The sequence below is a fragment of the Cyprinodon tularosa genome, unplaced genomic scaffold (genome assembly GCF_016077235.1).
Source record: "Cyprinodon tularosa strain WSP-4 unplaced genomic scaffold, ASM1607723v1 ctg207, whole genome shotgun sequence".
Taxonomy (NCBI): domain Eukaryota; kingdom Metazoa; phylum Chordata; class Actinopteri; order Cyprinodontiformes; family Cyprinodontidae; genus Cyprinodon; species Cyprinodon tularosa.
In genome coordinates this window covers 111,416-129,021 of record NW_024038767.1, presented here as the reverse complement: position 1 = coordinate 129,021, position 17,606 = coordinate 111,416, and the positions used below count along the sequence as shown (strand labels likewise).

Below are 17,606 nucleotides of genomic sequence, written 5' to 3'. Positions count from 1 at the left end.
GATCTGGTTGAACTGTAAAGTGCCTTTAGATGACTTGTGTTGTGAATTGGCGCTATAGAAGTAAAATGAATTTAATTGAATATGTATATACCGGTATATATACATGTATGTTAGGTAGTTGTGTGTATAGTGGTCCTAAATGTGGTGATTTCATGGCTGATATGTTTTCCTATCACAAAGGGATCCACATTGCAGTTGAATTTTACCGCTAATACTAAGAATAAATGTGGGTTTGAGGCACAGAGAGGTGAGATACCCAGAGAAATGAGTGGTAATCCCTGTGTGATGCACTGAGTTTGAAAGCCTGAACTGGGCTCCTCCCTCCCACACACTGCCACTTCTCCCTCATCACACTTGAAACCTTGAAATTATCAAATACCAGCAGCCTTATCAGCTCACAGTCTCTGTGAGCTGATAACAGCAGAACAACAACACAAAGTTCTCATATAGCTTGCATTCAAGCTCAGAAACGTCAGCAATAGGAAAAGCCGTACATTAGAACATTATTTAAAGTTTAAAAATAAGTTGGATATGGATGTCAGTTTTTGCACCTTTAAACGTTCCTACTCAGAATATAAATCAATGATAGTTTTATTTCAACATATGATTTATTTTAGAATCTAATAGTTTATTGATGAGGTTCCAACAATTTTAGATAATTTCGTGTATTTTCCTAGGAGTAATAATTATAGAATTTGATAAAATTTCTCTTTGGCATTTAAAATGTATTTTGTTTTTTTTTTTATTTGATTTGAATTTAAATACTATTAGTACTAAACAACTACTAAACAAATACTAAACAAACATACTGCCACCTGTTGGTCATTAGATAGAATGCAGCCTTACATCAATCTAGTGTAAATGGCTAAAAGGTTAACTGTGTCCTCTCCTGTTAATACCAATTATCTAAAATATCTCGGCTTCCCAAACAGTGTATATGAATCATATATTGGATTTATTTCGCACAGAAATAATAATGCTGACTGTTTTTTGAATTCTGAAGCTATTTGTCTGTCATTTATATTTAACAGAAAGAAAAGAAGGACACAAAGCTATATACTTCAGTAAAAGTTAAATTCTAGCCCCTTGTAGCCTGTGATCGGTGGTTCAGATTACCATTCTTATTGCTGTTCTGTAATTAACTCAGAGGCAACCATTATGTGCTGGTCCTAATGCTACAGCTGAGACCAGAAAATGTACTGATGATTAATTCCTGCATTAACAGAAAAAAAATGTGCTGGATTGTAATTTCCACATCAAGGGAGAGCCAGAAAACATGTAAACATTATCCCTGCATCTCATCAACCCATAAAGGGTTATTATCAAAGAAAAATATCTGCTTTTTTCCCTCGGAGCTACACTTGATAAGTTACCATGGAAACAAACAACCAGCCTCTGATCAGCAGTTTAATCAATATCAAATTAAATGTAAAATTGCAAAAGTCTTGCAGGGCTAAGTGAGTGTTCTCAATTACAGAATTTACCATAAAAAAATTCTTTCTGAAACCAATATTAGTAGAAGAGGAATTTCAGGCATATTTCATACCATAAATATATGGTAAGGGCTTCTAAGCAGCAGGAAATTACATGGAGTAACAAAGTTTGACTGAACATCACCAAACCAGATTATCCTGCCGTGGTCTGTGTCTTTGTTTCCTCCTTACGTTGAAGCGGAGGAGCGGGTGAATGCTGGACAGGAAGAAGATCCATTTTTTGCTGTATGTGGAGCAGAGCTGATGGTTGGAGAACGGGGGCTGTTGGTAGGGGCACAAAAGGATGTCATCTGAGTGGTATTTTTAGAGAGTAAGGAGTGCTGATAATCTTCCACCGGTGCAATTTGCCTGCAGGTTTCCAGCAATAATAACTGTTCTCATTCTGCGATTGACTCAGATTTATCCCCTCCTCTGCAAAGGAGCCAGTCTTATAAAAAGAATGCATGGTCAGAGATATAAATATCTATACATGACGTTAGCATGTCTGCAAAACATGGTTTTCCATTCTGAATAGATTTTAGATGCAGTATAGAATTTGGTAAGTAAGTTTAATTGTCTTACAGGAATTAAACTATGAGGATTATTTGCTTGCAAGGTAGGATCCAGGGCCGGCCCAAGCCTCCATGGAGCTCTAAGCAAAATTTCATCAGATCATCAGATTTACACACCTGCTATAAACTCATTGCAGCTCTGGAGGTTGAACTATCTGTCGCACTGCACTGTCTTCTATTTCTATGCATTAGCAAGTGTAACTAAATTTAACGGAATAAACAAATATGCAGTTTATTTACATAAAAGTGTCATGTGGTTTTTCATTTTTAGTTGCAACAGCAATACACAAAAATAACTTGTAGTCCAAGAAAAACGACAAACAAATGAAATAGGCTTGAGAAGGAAAAATATACATGAAAAAATAAATCCAACAAATTATCAAACTTAATATTAAACAATGAAGATAAAATGTTACTTATAAAGTGTTTCTTTGTTACTATATATAATAAAAAAAATTAATATACATCCCAAAAATATCCAGTTCTTGTTCTTGGGGGCCAATCCAGTTGTTCGCTTCTTCCTTGGTTTGGCCCCTTTTTGGATCTAGAAAACGTTAGGGTAGAAAAAATATAATTATAATAAAAACATCAACAGAAATTCAAAAATTGTGATTCATTCTGATATCTATTGTCTCTTTAATTTCAGGAAAGTGAAACTAATACAACATTCATACACATAGAGAGAAGGGCTTTAACCCTTTATTTATGTCCTTTTGATGTCCAAGTTGCTTTGATAGGAGCCAAAAATTAAACTCAATGGAGAAATCAGAAATCTGTTATCTAGAAAACAGGGTCAATGTGTTTTTGATTTAAATCCATCATAAATCTGGTTCTTCCTTTGGAAGCCACAAACCTTTATGGCCTCTACAGAACAATCCAGAGACGTTTGTTAGAGAACATTTTAGTGAACAAACACCTTTTTGAGGTCCAAGGAACAGAACAGAAAGATCCAGGAAAAAAGACGTGGAGACGTTTAAAGCAGAGTTAGGATTCCAGCAACATTCCAACTTTTGGCCATCTCTGCTCAGTCCATAACCTGAAAAGGGAAGCAATATGGCCAACAGATAACAGTGCAATTAAAAAAATCTGGTCTTTATGGAAACTAGCCAAAAAAACGGTTAAATAGAACCACAGGCCATGCGGTGGAAACATCAAGCAATAAATAGAGTACAGTCCTCTGATTGCAGTTTGATGTATTTTTTTTTGGTTAGAATACAAAACACCACGTCAATGAAAAACTGTAAATGCGCAAATATCGATACGTACTCCATCATTTACCACGTTAGTGGCATAATTTTGTGTAACTTCTTGTCTTCAGCAGGGACGGGGAAACTCAGTTTATCCAAAGATGAATGGAGTTCAACAATGAAGAAGGATCACCTTTCAGCAAGGCAGAGTCCCTGCTTTTACAATGCTCTCTGGTGTCTTTAAGGAAATGGAGTAGTCCTTTAAGAACATTTAAGTCTGTACTGAAAATACGTTCAAAGGAGATACTCCATTAACTTAATTGCATGGTGTAGAAAGAGAGCATTACAGTTAGTATTGACCCCATGGTTTTTAATTATAAGCTTCCTTACAGTACATAAGGTATTTTAGCAGGTATTAGACAGTCTCTACACAGTTAACTGGTTAGTAGTTTGTAATTAGTTGACTATATTTTGTGATCAATTGCAGCTGTGCAAATAATTTATTCATAAAGTACATATAACTAGGATGATATATGTTAAGATGATTGTTTATTGCTGAATGATTTGTTGGTGTTGAATGCAATGTATGTGCTTGTGCAGATTATTTCCACACAACTTAAATAAAAGTGGAATTCAAATGTTAAGTGTTTCAAAAACAAGTTAATCACTAAAACAATTATATAAAGCAAAAAAATCACCTAAAAAAGTCTATCTATCTATCTATCTATCTATCTATCTATCTATCTATCTATCTATCTATCTATCTATCTATCTATCTATCTATCTATCTATCTATCTATCTATCTATCTATCTATCTATCTATCTATCTATCTATCTATTTTTTTCTTTTTTTCAATAAAACTTTATTAACAAAATTGACAAACAGTATCAAAAACCATATTAAAACATAAATTAACACACTACAAGAGTATTAATAGTGAAAAGGAAAACAAAAGAGATTACAAAAAAAAGAAACTTATGGGAGGGGTACAAAATTTTCATTTACATTTTTCAAAGGCATTAAAATTATTCAAGGTCTTTATAGCTTTCAAATTTGTTAAACCTTTTAAGGTTCCAAGGTAGGATTTCAGTTCAGTTTTGAATTGAGGCAAATTGGGTTTTAAACTGGACCATTTACATTTATGAACATAAAACTTTCCAAATAAAATAAGAAAATTCAAAATAAAAGAGTCCGTTTTAGTCAAACATTTTGAATAATTAAAGATAATGATGTCTTTGCACTGCAGTGTTATTTGTCCATCACAATATCTTTTAAATAAATGTTCAATTTCTGTCCAAAAAAACTATCAAAATAAAAAATAAAAAAAAAAAAATAAAAAAAAAATAAAAAAAATAAAAATACAGTCCTAAAACAAATGTGAGATTGTTTCTGTGACAGCTTTACAGAAAGTACAAGATTCATCAAAGTCATTCCTATACCTTTTAATAAATTGATTTGTTGAATGTATTTGATCAATTATTTTAAAGTTAACTTCTTTTACCTTGTTAGTGACTAGATATTTATTACTGTGAGTCCACACCAATGACCAGTTAATATTCGTAAAGTTGCTATTCCAGCAAGACTGACAGCGAGGAAGCACAGGGCAATGAAAAATATTTCTGATAAACTTGTTGTTAATTTTTTTTAAATCTAAAATGTTAATACCGTGTATGAAAATGTCTCTTTTAGGAGGTATTTGTATAATCGGACCATTCCTGTCTTGAAGCAGTCTAACAAAACCAACTGGAATTGCATCAAAAACTATGCTGTATTCTTTAACAGATACTGGGAAATTAAAGGTTCTTAAAAACTCAGTGTATGTCAGAAGATGTCCTCTTTCATTTACAAGTTGGGAAACATAGTTTATATCATTTTGGATCCATGTCTCATAAAAGATTGAGTTATTTTTGTATTTGATATATTTGTTATTCCAAATTAGAGATTTATGTGGGGGAAAATTTTGTTTGTATAAAAGAAGCCAACAAGACAATGCCTGTCTGTGAAAATTAGACAACTGGATGGGGATTTTGTTGACCTCAAAATCACATTTCAGAAGAAATTATATTCCTCCAACGCGTTTAAAAATCTATCTATCTATCTATCTATCTATCTATCTATCTATCTATCTATCTATCTATCTATCTATCTATCTATCTATCTATCTATCTATCTATCTATCTATCTATCTATCTATCTATCTATCTATCTATCTATCTATCTATCTACTGATAAACGTCACTTCCGTTAAACGGAACGCGCACACCGGAAGTGACTTGTGGAGTGGACGCCGCTTGCCTGTTAGCTAGCAGCAGCATGACAGTAATCATGTTGTTTTTGGCAGGAAGAGCGGAGCTCCGCTCCTGGACCTGCTGGGTTCTCCTTCTGCTGGTCTGCTCCGCTTCATCCAAGCCTGACAGTCTGAAGGAGGTGACGGACGGAGACTGGGAGAAGATAATGACAGGAGAATGGATGATTGAGTTGTCAGTGTCCTGCTAACGGGCTATTCAGCTAGTTTTGTAGTTTTTATTTTAAACACGTAAAGTTCCCGCGTCAGCTAAAGGAGTTTAACAGTTTATTTAACTTTGTAGTGAAATTGTTTAGCCTTCTAAACAGACTTTACTCTCTGCTAACTAGCTATTTGTGTGTCATTCAATGAGCTAACTTGGAGGCTAGCGATGTCGAGTAGCAGGACGTATTTTGACCCGAGCATTAACAATTGAAAGCCTCCAATCCTATTTTATGTATTTTATTTTTTTTTCCTCTTAGCTACGCGCCCTGGTGTCCCGCATGCCAGCAGCTGCAGACGGCGTGGAGAGAGTTTGCAGACTGGGGGGATGACATGGGCATCAATGTAGCCAAAGTGGATGTGACAGAGCAGCCTGGTAGGCATCCCAAAGCTCATCAAACCTGAACACTACTTTATTACAGTGGCTTAACAAAGGATTCATACATCTTGAACCGTTTTCTTCCTATTTCTTTCACTTTATACCTGAATCTGAACGGTTTTTTTCCCTCTGGGATTTGCTTTATCTATTATAGAACCACCAAAAGCCAATTATTAATAATTATATGGAAGATAAAAATGTGCATTGATTTCAACATTTGATTTACTGCTGGGAGTCTGAAAGCTCCTCCTGTTGCTTATTTAGTGCACCAAACCATTAAATCAAATAAGTTTTCACTAGTGTTGCACCGATGCCATTTTTTGGCCCCGATACCTGGCTGTGCAGTATTGGTCGATACCGATGCCATCTGTTTGAAATTGATGTGTGTATATATAAACTGCATATTACCTGGATGTAAAATAATTGCCATCATGGCTTCATGTCAAGCTGCTGCCTGCCTTTGTGAAGCAGGAAAAAGACTAAAACAAAGTGCATTTAAGGGGAGTGGCAGTCTAGTGGTCAGGGCATAGAGCTTTGAATCCTGAGGTTGTGAGTTTGATCCCCCACACTGCTCCCCGGACGCCGCACAATGGCAGCCCACTGCTCCCCAGGGGGATGGGTTAAATCCAGAGAAGTAATTTCCCTCGGGGATTATTAGTGTGTGTATATATATCAAAATAAAATATTTAAATAATAAAATATAAGTGAATCCAGTAGAACTTTTTATTGCCTACCTGGAATTGGTGACATTAGTTGAATGAACTTTTGGCTCTCAAAATGGTATCGGAGCCCTATTTGTTGGTACCGATGCCACCATTTTAGTGCTGTATACTGGTATCGGTGAAACACTAGTCTTCACCTAATTTCCTGTGTTTACTGATAATTGTTTTAGCTTTAGGGCTGGATTCACTCATATGAATATACTTTGAGCTGCCATTTTTATTGCAGCTCTGACTGCATGTTTTGGGTTGTCCTGAAAAGTGAACCTAAGTTTTTTTTTCTGTGAAGAAGAAGAGCTTGCCCATATTATGATGCTGCCTCCTCCATGTGTCACCACGAGGAAGGCACATTGAGGGTGTTTGAATCTTAGCAGATATTTGATTAGAAGGGTTAGCATCTCCAGTCCTCGAGAGCCGCTCTGCTGTTATCGTACTTTCTTGCATTTTAATAAGTTCAGCCATTACAATGTTATGAACCATTTTTAGAGTCAGGTGTGCACAGATGTTTCCAAAAAATGGAGTTCAGTGGAACTCAAAGATTAGATCTGTAGATGGCTAAGTTAGATGATGCTACAATAAGCTGTGTGTTTTGACATATTGTTAACAAAAGCTTGGCGCCTTTACATGAGCTAATACCTAAAGGTAATTAATTAACTTTTTGGGTATTGGAGTAAAGCAGGCTGCAAACAAATGCACAGAACATCCATTATCCTCTTGTTGGTGTTATTGTGACATATTCTGAAGGTGTTTAAGAGGTACAAGTATCTTTTTCCAAGGCGACGCATGTAAAGAAAATAGCCAGATCAGGATGGTGAGATTCTGAAATACTATTGTTATGAATAATGCCCAACATTTTCTAAAACCATGTTAACACTTCCGATGCATTTAAGACATGTTTCCTCTGTGCTGAGTCATCATGATGCCGTTTTAGCAGCTTTAAGAAACCTGAATTTCATCCCATAGCTTCTACTACCAGCTGATGGATTCTCACAGCTTTCATTTCAAATGCCTAGACAGATGCGTGTTTAGACACGGGTGCTTCAAATTAAGGTGTTTTGGGTAATAAGTCACGTTTTTCCTCTCTGCTGACTGACGTTGGTTTCTTTCCTCTAAGGTCTGAGCGGGCGATTCATCATAACTTCACTTCCTGCAATCTATCAGTACGTATCTGCATATTCTGTGGTTTTCATCACTTCCTCGTTTGGTGGAAAGGAAAAAAAAAACAAACCAACAAACAGTCTGTTGAGATGAAAACTTTAAGCATGGTTTGTTGTTGCATCTGAGTGAATTGTGTTTCAGGTTACTGTTATTTACCAAATAATCTGTGTATTCTTACACATATTGGTTAATAATCTTTCAATCAATGACATTTCCACTTTTTTCAGGAGTTTGAATTGTGATTAATGTTTTTAAGAAGTTAAACAAAGATTGTGGACATTATTTTTAATCATTGGCTCATACTGAAACAAGTTGAAGAGGCTAAAAATACATTTCCTGTTACTGTTGTGTCAAAGCAGTTGCTAATCCTGCACAGCAGAAACATGATTGGTAAAAACATAAATATGAATTTTTATCAGTCATCAGATTTAATCTTTGTGCATTTTATGTTTCAGCTGCAAAGATGGCGTTTTTCGGAAGTACCAGGGAGCTCGTACTAAAGATGATTTCCTCAGCTTTGTGGATGAACAGAAATGGAAATCCATGGAGCCCGTCTCTTCATGGTTCGGGCCATCTTCATTTCTGTAAGTAAAGCTGAAATATCTTCTTCATTGGAGCGTTTCTGTCACTTTACAAAGCAAAACAAGCATCCAGGTATTTGTGAACAGCTGCTCCACTAAATGACATGCTATGTTCTCGTCTTTGACAGGATGAACTCCATGTCTGCTTTGTTCAAGCTCTCCATGTTCATCAGAGTAAGTTACTACCCTTTGCAGCTATAGAATGACTTTTGCTGTTTGTAAGAGATGTTTATTAAATGCAGAGGTGTCAAGTAACCAGTGGTGTCAAAAGTTCACACATTTGATACTTAAGTAGAAGTATAGATACTGCAGTATAAAAACACTCTGGTAAAAGTTGAAGTATCAAGTTGACCTCTTCACTCAAGTAAAAGTGAAAAAGTATGCGCTCCAAAAACTACTTAAAGTATAAAAGTATAAAGTAACCTTTAATAAAAACGCCAGATGCCACTATAGGAATTGAAAGCTACATTCGACTATTTCAAAAATTTCTTATAGATAGGAGCAAGGATGAGGGAGGTCTTGTTGGTCTCCGTCTCCCGATACGCTCTCGCCTGTGTCCGACCTTTCAGACATTTCAGCATCTTTTTCTGAATCCCACATTGTAGCATGGCATAGACATTTCACGTTAGCATTTTGAAGAACACCTGCTGGCTTCTGATGATTTCCTTTAGCTAACCAATGAGTGTTTGCGTTCTATGACTCATCCATGGCATGAAATATATATTTATAAACATTAAACCACGAGTAACTAATAAAAAATCAGTGGGGTCCAAATAAAGAAAATCAACCAGTAAATGTCAGGAGACATTTTTAATGATCTGTTACTTTAAACAGAATTTAACACTGAAATAAAATGACGTATTTATGCATTAATGTTATGCATTGAATAAAAAAATAAAAATAGAAATTGTCAAATATTGCATCCCGTTCTATCTGAGAGGAGTTTACACTTTTATGACTGTATTCCTGTATATCCATCACTAGTTAAAAGACAAGTTTCAGCAAATGCAAACTCTGCCTGTAAAACAATGACAGGGCAATTGTCGCTGTACGATCAGAAGCCTCATTTGGAGCTTTTAAACAGGCTTTTGAAAAACTTTGATAATTTGCTGCTGTAATATTATATATTTTTTAGAATAAAAAGCTAGCAGATGTGAATAATCAAGAAATAACAAAAATACAATTATAGAGCATTCAGTATTGTAAGAAAGCCCAGACTTTTTCTGAATAAATACATTATTGTATGAGTTAAGTTCTGTTCCGTTTGTCTCTTTCCTTGTAAGTATGAAATGTCCCATGCTCCTGAATGCACCATAGCTGTCTGACGCTCACGAATGCATCACACTGGTGTGTGTAGATGCGCGTCTGATTTTCAGCTGAAGACAAAGCTTTTCTTTAAAACCCACGTCGGATAATCGCTGTTTATTGTTGTGTGTGTGAATAACAAGAGACTACGACAAATAAATCGGCCGTACCTCGGACAAAACCTTTGGATTTAATGTTGTTCATAACATCGCAGTCCGCTAATCCGTGACCTGTGCTTTAAACCGAAGCCAAGAGTAACGAGTAACTTTTGTTTTAAAAATGTAAGGAGTAGAAAGTACAGATACTTGTGTGAAAATGTAATGAGTAGAAGTCAGAAGTAGAAGGAAAAATAAGTAATGGAGTAAAGTATAGATACCTGAAAAGTGTACTTAAGTACAGTAATGAAGTATTTGTACTTCGTTACTTGCACAGGTGTCAAGTAACAAAGTACAAATACTTTGTTACTGTACTTAAGTACACTTTTCAGGTATCTATACTTTACTCCATTACTTATTTTTCCTTCTACTTCTGACTTCTCATTACATTTTCACACAAGCATCTGTACTTTCTATTCTTTACATTTTTAAAACAAACGTTACTCGTTACTCTTGGCTTTGGTTTAATGTTTCTAAATCTTTATTTCCCGTCATGCGCTCCATCCAATGCAGATCATTGGCTCCGCCCACATCTAGTGAAAACTAGTGTGATTGGATGAGTCATAGAACGCAAACACTCATTGGTTAGCTAAAGGAAATCATCAGAAGCCAGCAGGTGTTCTTCAAACTGCTAACGTGAATTGTCTATGCCATGCTACAATGTGGGATTCAGAAAAAGATGCTAAAATGTCTGAAAGGTCGGACACAGGCGAGAGCGTATCCGGAGACGGAGACCAACCAGACCTCCCTCATCCTTGGTCCTATCTCAAAGAATTTATAGAAATATAGTCATATAGCGGCATCTGGCTGTTTTTTTTTTTAAAGGTCACTTTATACTTTTATACTTTAAGTAGTTTTTGGAGCACATACTCTTTCACTTTTACTTGAGTAAAGAGGTCAAGTTGATACTTCAACTTTTACCAGAGTGTTTTTAAACTGCAGGATCTATACTTCTACTGAAGTAACTAATGTGTGATTTTTTTTTTTTCACACCACTGATTGAATGTTGTGCTCATGGTGGCAGCAGAGGATGAATTAGATTTATATTTTTATAGTTTTACACAACTTGTTCTAAGTGGGTCAATTCGCCCTGATTGCTCTTTATCCTGCTTTTAAGGCGATTCCTGCTAACTATTTCTAATGCTAACTCCACCCATCGATGTGAAAACCAAGCTACTGGTCAGACCCAGTATTTAAATTAGAAAAAATTAAAGTTAATACAATGCCTGTAAATAAAAGAAATGTGCTGCAGTGTGATTGTGAATGATTTTAGCTCTTTTTGATGTTGAAATAACTTCAATGCTTCGATAAACATGAGAAGCATGTTTTGTTTTACAGCGTTGCCATAACTACATGACGGAGCAGCTGGGGATTCCAGTTTGGGGTTCATACGTCATCTTTGGTCTGGTCACCTTGTTCGCTGGCCTGACGTTGGGTCTGGTGAGTGTTTCACTGATGACGACATGATGCCTGCACTGTGAACTGAAATGTGCCGTTATTAATTACTGGATTGGTCTTTAATATCTTGTTCTTTTTAGTTGCTGGTCTTCATCGCAGATTACGTCTTTCCCTCTCGGCGATTTTCTTCGCATGAATACTACCAGAGTGAGTTTTGTTGTTTTTCTCATTCGTTTTTACATGACCAATGTTGGGCTGCTCGATGTCTCAGTGGGTAGCACACTGCCGCCTTGCAGCTAAAAGGTTCCAGGTTGAATTCCCGGGCCGGGGTCTTTCTGTAACGGGGGGGTGGTGGCCTTATGGTTAGGACATAGAGTTTCGAATCCAGAGGTTCTGAGTTCAAGCCCCACTTTCACAGCCAGCACTCTGGGTCCCTGAGCAAGAAAACATTGAAAGTACTTGCATATTAGCAACATGCTCCATGTTTATAAATTTGTAGTCCGTGAAAGACGTCCAGTCGAGAATAGCAAATCCATCCTTTTTAAAGAGAGATGACTCTAAAGCTGTCTGTTGTTGAGGTTTTAAAGTAAGATCAGTCTCACATGGGACATCAGAACGGGGATCATTGAAATATAGCTCCGCTCCGGTCGCCATCTTGCTGTAATGTTAGCAGAGAGTGCTTAGAGTGACACATTGTTAAGTTTCACCTCAATTCAATTCAGTTTATTTCTATATCACCAATTCACAACATGTCATCTCGAGGCTCTAAGCAATAAGCAAGCATAGTAGAGAGGAAAAACTCCCTTTGAACAGGAAGAAACCTCCAGCAGAACCAGGCTCAGTGTGAGCGGCCATCTGCTGAGGCCCACTGGGGTTCAAGGAGACAGAAGCAGACATAGAAAAAGAAGCATAGATACAAAAGGCAACTGTCAACCAGCTCCACAGGCGGCCCCGTCCAGGAAACACACAGCCAGGCAGACGAGCTCCGAGCCAGCTCCCATGTCAGAGGATGAAGAGAGCACATCCAGTTAGTCACAGTCAGAGAAACAGGACTACACTGGAAAACAGGCCAAGCTCCAACATCTAGAAACAAAGGTGTTGATGGCAGCAGCACAGCTGATATTTCTCTCCAGGATGGAGTCACAGCCAAACAGGAACAGACCAGATGAAGCTACTATGAGAAAAAGCAGAGAGAGCAGAACGTTAGAGATTGAACTAACAGATTCTGCAGAGTGGGAGAATAGAGATAGAATGAACCAGAATGATGAAAAAGGGGTCCCTATGTCCTCCAGCAGTCTAAGCCTATAGCAGCAGAACTATAGAGATAGATCAGGATAACCTGAGCCACTCTAACTAGAAGCTTTATCAAAAAGGAAAGTTTTAAGCCTAGCCTTAAAAGTAGACAGGGTGTCTGCCTCACGGACTAAAACTGGTAGTTGGTTCCACAGGAGAGGAGCCTGATAACTAAAAGATCTACCTCCCATTCTACTTTTAGAAATTCTAGGAACCACCAGTAAACCTGCAGATTGAGAGCGAAGTGCTCTGTTAGGAACATAAGGAACAATCAGATCTCTGATATCAGATGGAGCTTGGCCATTTAAGGCTTTATATGTGAGAAGTTTCAGCTCCCGTGCTGCAATTGGTCCGGCCATATTTGCCTGGATTTGATGGCGGTTTACCCGACTGAATTAGTCAGACTGTTATGCAGTCTGGCTAGCCAGGCTACTTTAACCTCTTTTAATTAGAACTCATTTTAACTTGTTTTAACCACAGACCTTATATTCTGTGGGGACTTAAAGAAATTAATTACTACATTCTTGTGAAAAGGAAAAAAAAAATGTTTTCTTTTTTTTTAAAGAGGGATTGCAACATTTTCAAATGATACTGCCACCTTTGGCCAAAACCCAGAACTGCAGCACTATTCCACTTGTTGCCGTCGCATGCCCTGGTAGTTGACTTCACTTTTTTCACCTTACCTGGAGCTGCCATTGGTGTCTGAGTTGAGCTGGATGCCGGTTGCTTCTAAGTATCCAGAAAATACATCTTGAATATAACACTTTGATTGCTTGCTAGTTTGAACCATTTCAACATGGACCATAAGCTGAAGAGCCCAAGAACATCCAACCGCAGTAAATTTAGGAAAATAGGCTACAGGCTTATAGATGGAAGCTGACCTACCGAGGTGTCAATCTGCTCATCAGGTGATGTTTCAGTTGTAAATGGTTAATTAAAAAGGCTATTATTAATATATTTTTCACTAAAAACTTACATAATGTGTCTCTAAAGTTCTTCTTTAATCAGTTGTGGCTTTTAACAAATATCCAAACATGGGGTGAATGCACACTGACAAATGCAAAGCAGTTAAAGCATATTTAGCTTGTAAGTTGCACATAACCTAGGTGATGATTTTTCTGTTTCAACAGAGAAACAGGCAATGGAGCAGGCAAGGCTGATCCAGCATCAGGATGAGGACCAGGAGGCCGACGGTGAAGAGGATGATGATGATGAGGAGGAGGAGGAAGAGGATGAAGACCAGGACGGGGACTGGAGAAAACTAAGAGGGTCTCCCGAAGGTAGACCAGAACCCAGAAGCCAGGGTTACTCTGATGAGGCTCTGAGGAAGAGAGCGGTGGGCAGCCGGGAGGAGGATGAAGAGGACAGCTAGAGAGCTAGCAGGGAGATTCCCGAGCCTCTTTTCCTTTTCCTCATTTGATAAGAGCACAGTGGAGTCAGAAGAGCTGGAGGAGCTGTGGTCCTTAGCAGCAGTATTAAGAAGAAGGGGTCCAAAATCTTCCTTCTGACACGCCCCCTACACCCCCACTTCAACTTTAGAAACACCCTACTTTAACACCTTGTTTCAAACAGGAGCCCTTTACACTTCTACCTCCGCTCCCTCCACCTGAGCAGCAGGCTCCAACTGGAACAACAAAAAAACTTTCCTCACACGTGGAAGCAAGCCGCCATGCCTGAGGTGGAGGTATGAAGTGCAGCACAGCTGATTTTTGAGATGCTGTCTATGCTATGCATTGTTTTTCATAAAAAAAAAATGTTTTGCTTTTAATTGTGACAAGCTTTGGTCTGTGAACATCACTTGTATCAAACAGGTCGTTTTTTTTCTGCACATAAAACCCGAAATCAATCAAACTTCAGTTAAAAAGATAATTTAAATCCGTTAAATCCCAGCTCTATTTAGTACTTTCTAACACGCACATCTGTAAAAATCCTAAAGTAAAATAAAATGGGAAAAGTTGTCAGATGCTAAGAGGTTAAGCTCAGTTGAAATAAACTTTTTATTGGTTGGTTTGGATCATTTCCCTGCAACTGGACCTTTTAATATGCACCAAACTTCCCCAAAGAGTTGATTTCAATAAATAAAAATGCAGCATGACCAAAGACAAACAGATCTGTCGTACCTTCAAACGTGAGCACTCTCTAAGCATCATTCTTCTTCCCTGTTTGGAATATCATTAAAGTTTTTCCATTGTAGTTCTGTTAAAATAGAACTGAGGGAAACAAATCTTAAATAAAAAAAACTGCCCTTTTGTTTTTATAATAAACCATGTGCAAATAGAGGATTAAAACTTAAACACAGCCTTGGATATAAACATGCATCCATGAATGCAGGAAATCACAGAGCAGGAACTCCTTTGATGTCCGATGTCCAGTCATCACTAGTTTGTTTGAGCAGCCGTGTAAATATTAGTCATAAACTGCATTATAAACGAACACATCCTGCTTTAGGAAGAAGTATTTTATTCACTCCAAAGTTAACATCGTTTAGGTTGTTACTGCTTGGAAATGGACTATGTTTGCTGTCATTTTCCGTTTAGTTTTTTGCTGGTTTTGCTCCTAAAAATGAATGTTTACTTTAAATGTGACCCAATCAGCCAGGCAGCAGCAGACTGTATGCATGCTGAAATGGCCAATGAAAGGAATACAGTGGAAGGAAGCATCGGCTTTGGTTTGCAGGCTTCCTCTCTTAACACTGAAACAAGCTAACTGCCTGCTTCTGTGTGTTTCACCACTTTCCAAATATTCAAGCATCTGACTTAAAGCTACGATTTTCACTGATTTCCAGGCATATTTCATTGTTTTTATAGGGCTTATAATGATTTTCACAGACTATTGATTCATGATTTTATTTTTTAATATATCCTTATAATGAATGTGTTCATTTGGAGACCCTTAAAGTAGGTTAGGTTTTCTTTTTCTGATCATTATTTATGGCTTGTAGCATTTTCACTTTACCCTGGGCAGCTTCTGCTCTATACTTTGAATAAAAGTTGAACAATAAAAACTGTTTTTCAATTTTATTGTCTGAGAAATCGATGCTGTTATTTAACTTTTCTTCAGGTTATTTTTTTGTGAAGCTCGCTACACATAGTTGATGAAGAATAGTCAGTTATGTAAATAATTTCCTCTCAAAGTCTGACCAGCATTGTTTCTCTGATCAGGTTCCAGTTCATCATTAATGCTCTTATATATCAGATATAAGTATCCTTTAAAGGTAAACAGCTGAAAATTCCTCCTTTCTAAATGTGAACGTTTACGTATGATGAATTCAAGGTGAATATGTACGTCCTTTTAAATTCAAACGTGTGAATGTTTTTCCCTCAACTGTCCAAACATTGGTTGATTTGATACAATTCTGAAAAATGGGCAATTATCAATGTTTTTAGATTAATAATTCTCCACATATAAATACTTCCAAGTTGTATAAATCCTCCCCATTAAACAGAACAAGTACCAGTCCTTGCCAGCAGATGTCAGCCTTGTACTTATTTTGAGTAGTTTTAAAGGTCACCCAGAGGTTTACCACTAAATGACATAAAAGACGAATCAACATGTGAAATTTGCATTGGTATGTGAAGTATGGTTTGTATTTCCTCTTATTAGATCCCTCAGAGGGCTTCCCAACTCCTGCAGAATCTCCTCCACCCTCCTGTGCATAGTTTTTATCAGAAGTTAAAAACTGGAGCCTGACTGAGGAGCCGATCTGTAATCAGCTCTGTAATTGTAGCTTGAGCTGCCCTCTGTGCACGCTCTGCTTAGCAGGGGTTAAACTGTTACAGGAAGGGAAAGCGGGCTAAGGTGTTTGATGGGATTCCCCCTCCTCTCCCAGCATTCGCCAACGCTGAGTGTTACAGAGCAGCGAGGTCTGGACTGCACAGTAAAAAGAAAAAGCAAACAGAATCATTTGCAATGCTATCTACACATGCTTTTGTGCAATAATAACTGATGGCAGATGGTAATGTTTCTTTTTCTGTTCTTATTCATTTAATTTGCTGCAGCTCATTTGGTTTCCTGTCATCCTTGCTGTCATTTCCTCAATATCTTCTAGTGAAGCGCCAGCTTTGCAGTCATGAGAGACAAAGGCATGCTGGGTATAAAGACACAGCTTGGGTGTAAAGTGACATCTGAAGAGAGGAATGCCTGTTTGTGGAGTTTATTCCAAGTCTTTTTTTTTTACTTTAGTGCTAATTGAGTTGAAAGAGAAACAGCTGAGTGTTTCATGTCTCTCTATAACATACATAAAGGAAAGATCAAAGCTATTTTGTAGGAACTTAAAAAGTTTTATCTTCTTCCCATCGTTAGATCTTTAAGATGCATCACAGACCAATTTCATAGCAGATTTTCCATCCCTCCACACCACCCAAACTGCCCTGATGAAAAATGCAAATGGTCTGCTGGCTCTGGTCTCTCCATTCTCACTCTTGACCTTATTGACAAATATGTTTCAACTTTAAACTGATTCCTCTCTGGTTCAATAAACTTCAGCCATTTTGTTGTCAGTCTTGTCCATCTCTAGAGGTATACCCCGAGGTTCAGCTCTTGGACCCCTCCTATCCTTTATTTACGCCCTTTCCCCTGTGTCACATCTTTAAGGAAGAGGATTAGGGCCACTGAAAAAAAAAGTCAGAATCCTGACTTTTTTCTCAGAATTCTGACTAAATTCTGACAATAAAAAAAAGTCAGAATTCTGAGATTAAAGTCAGAATACTAAACTGAAATAAAAGTTAAAAATCAGTTAACTTTTTTTTTTCCCCACTGGCCCTTATCCTCTTCCGTACATCTTTCATAAATTATTTTCCACTGTTTTGCTGATGATACTGAGCTCTTTCTGTCCACCAAATCTTCCACACTCCAACCTAGTTATTACAATTTATTCTTA

The 17,606-nt window shown here is 37.3% G+C and overlaps 1 protein-coding gene across 1 annotated transcript; it reads left to right on the top strand.

Moving 5' to 3' along the window:
• The first annotated feature begins 5,487 nt into the window (after positions 1-5,487).
• tmx1 (thioredoxin-related transmembrane protein 1) lies at positions 5,488-15,731 on the top strand. The gene is made up of 8 exons (XM_038285159.1): positions 5,488-5,713; positions 6,000-6,115; positions 7,952-7,997; positions 8,451-8,579; positions 8,705-8,750; positions 11,375-11,476; positions 11,575-11,641; positions 13,858-15,731. The coding sequence occupies exons 1-8, from the start codon at positions 5,547-5,549 to the stop codon at positions 14,097-14,099; spliced, it is 915 nt and encodes a 304-aa protein (XP_038141087.1). The 5' UTR covers positions 5,488-5,546; the 3' UTR covers positions 14,100-15,731.
• The last annotated feature ends 1,875 nt before the right edge of the window (positions 15,732-17,606 follow it).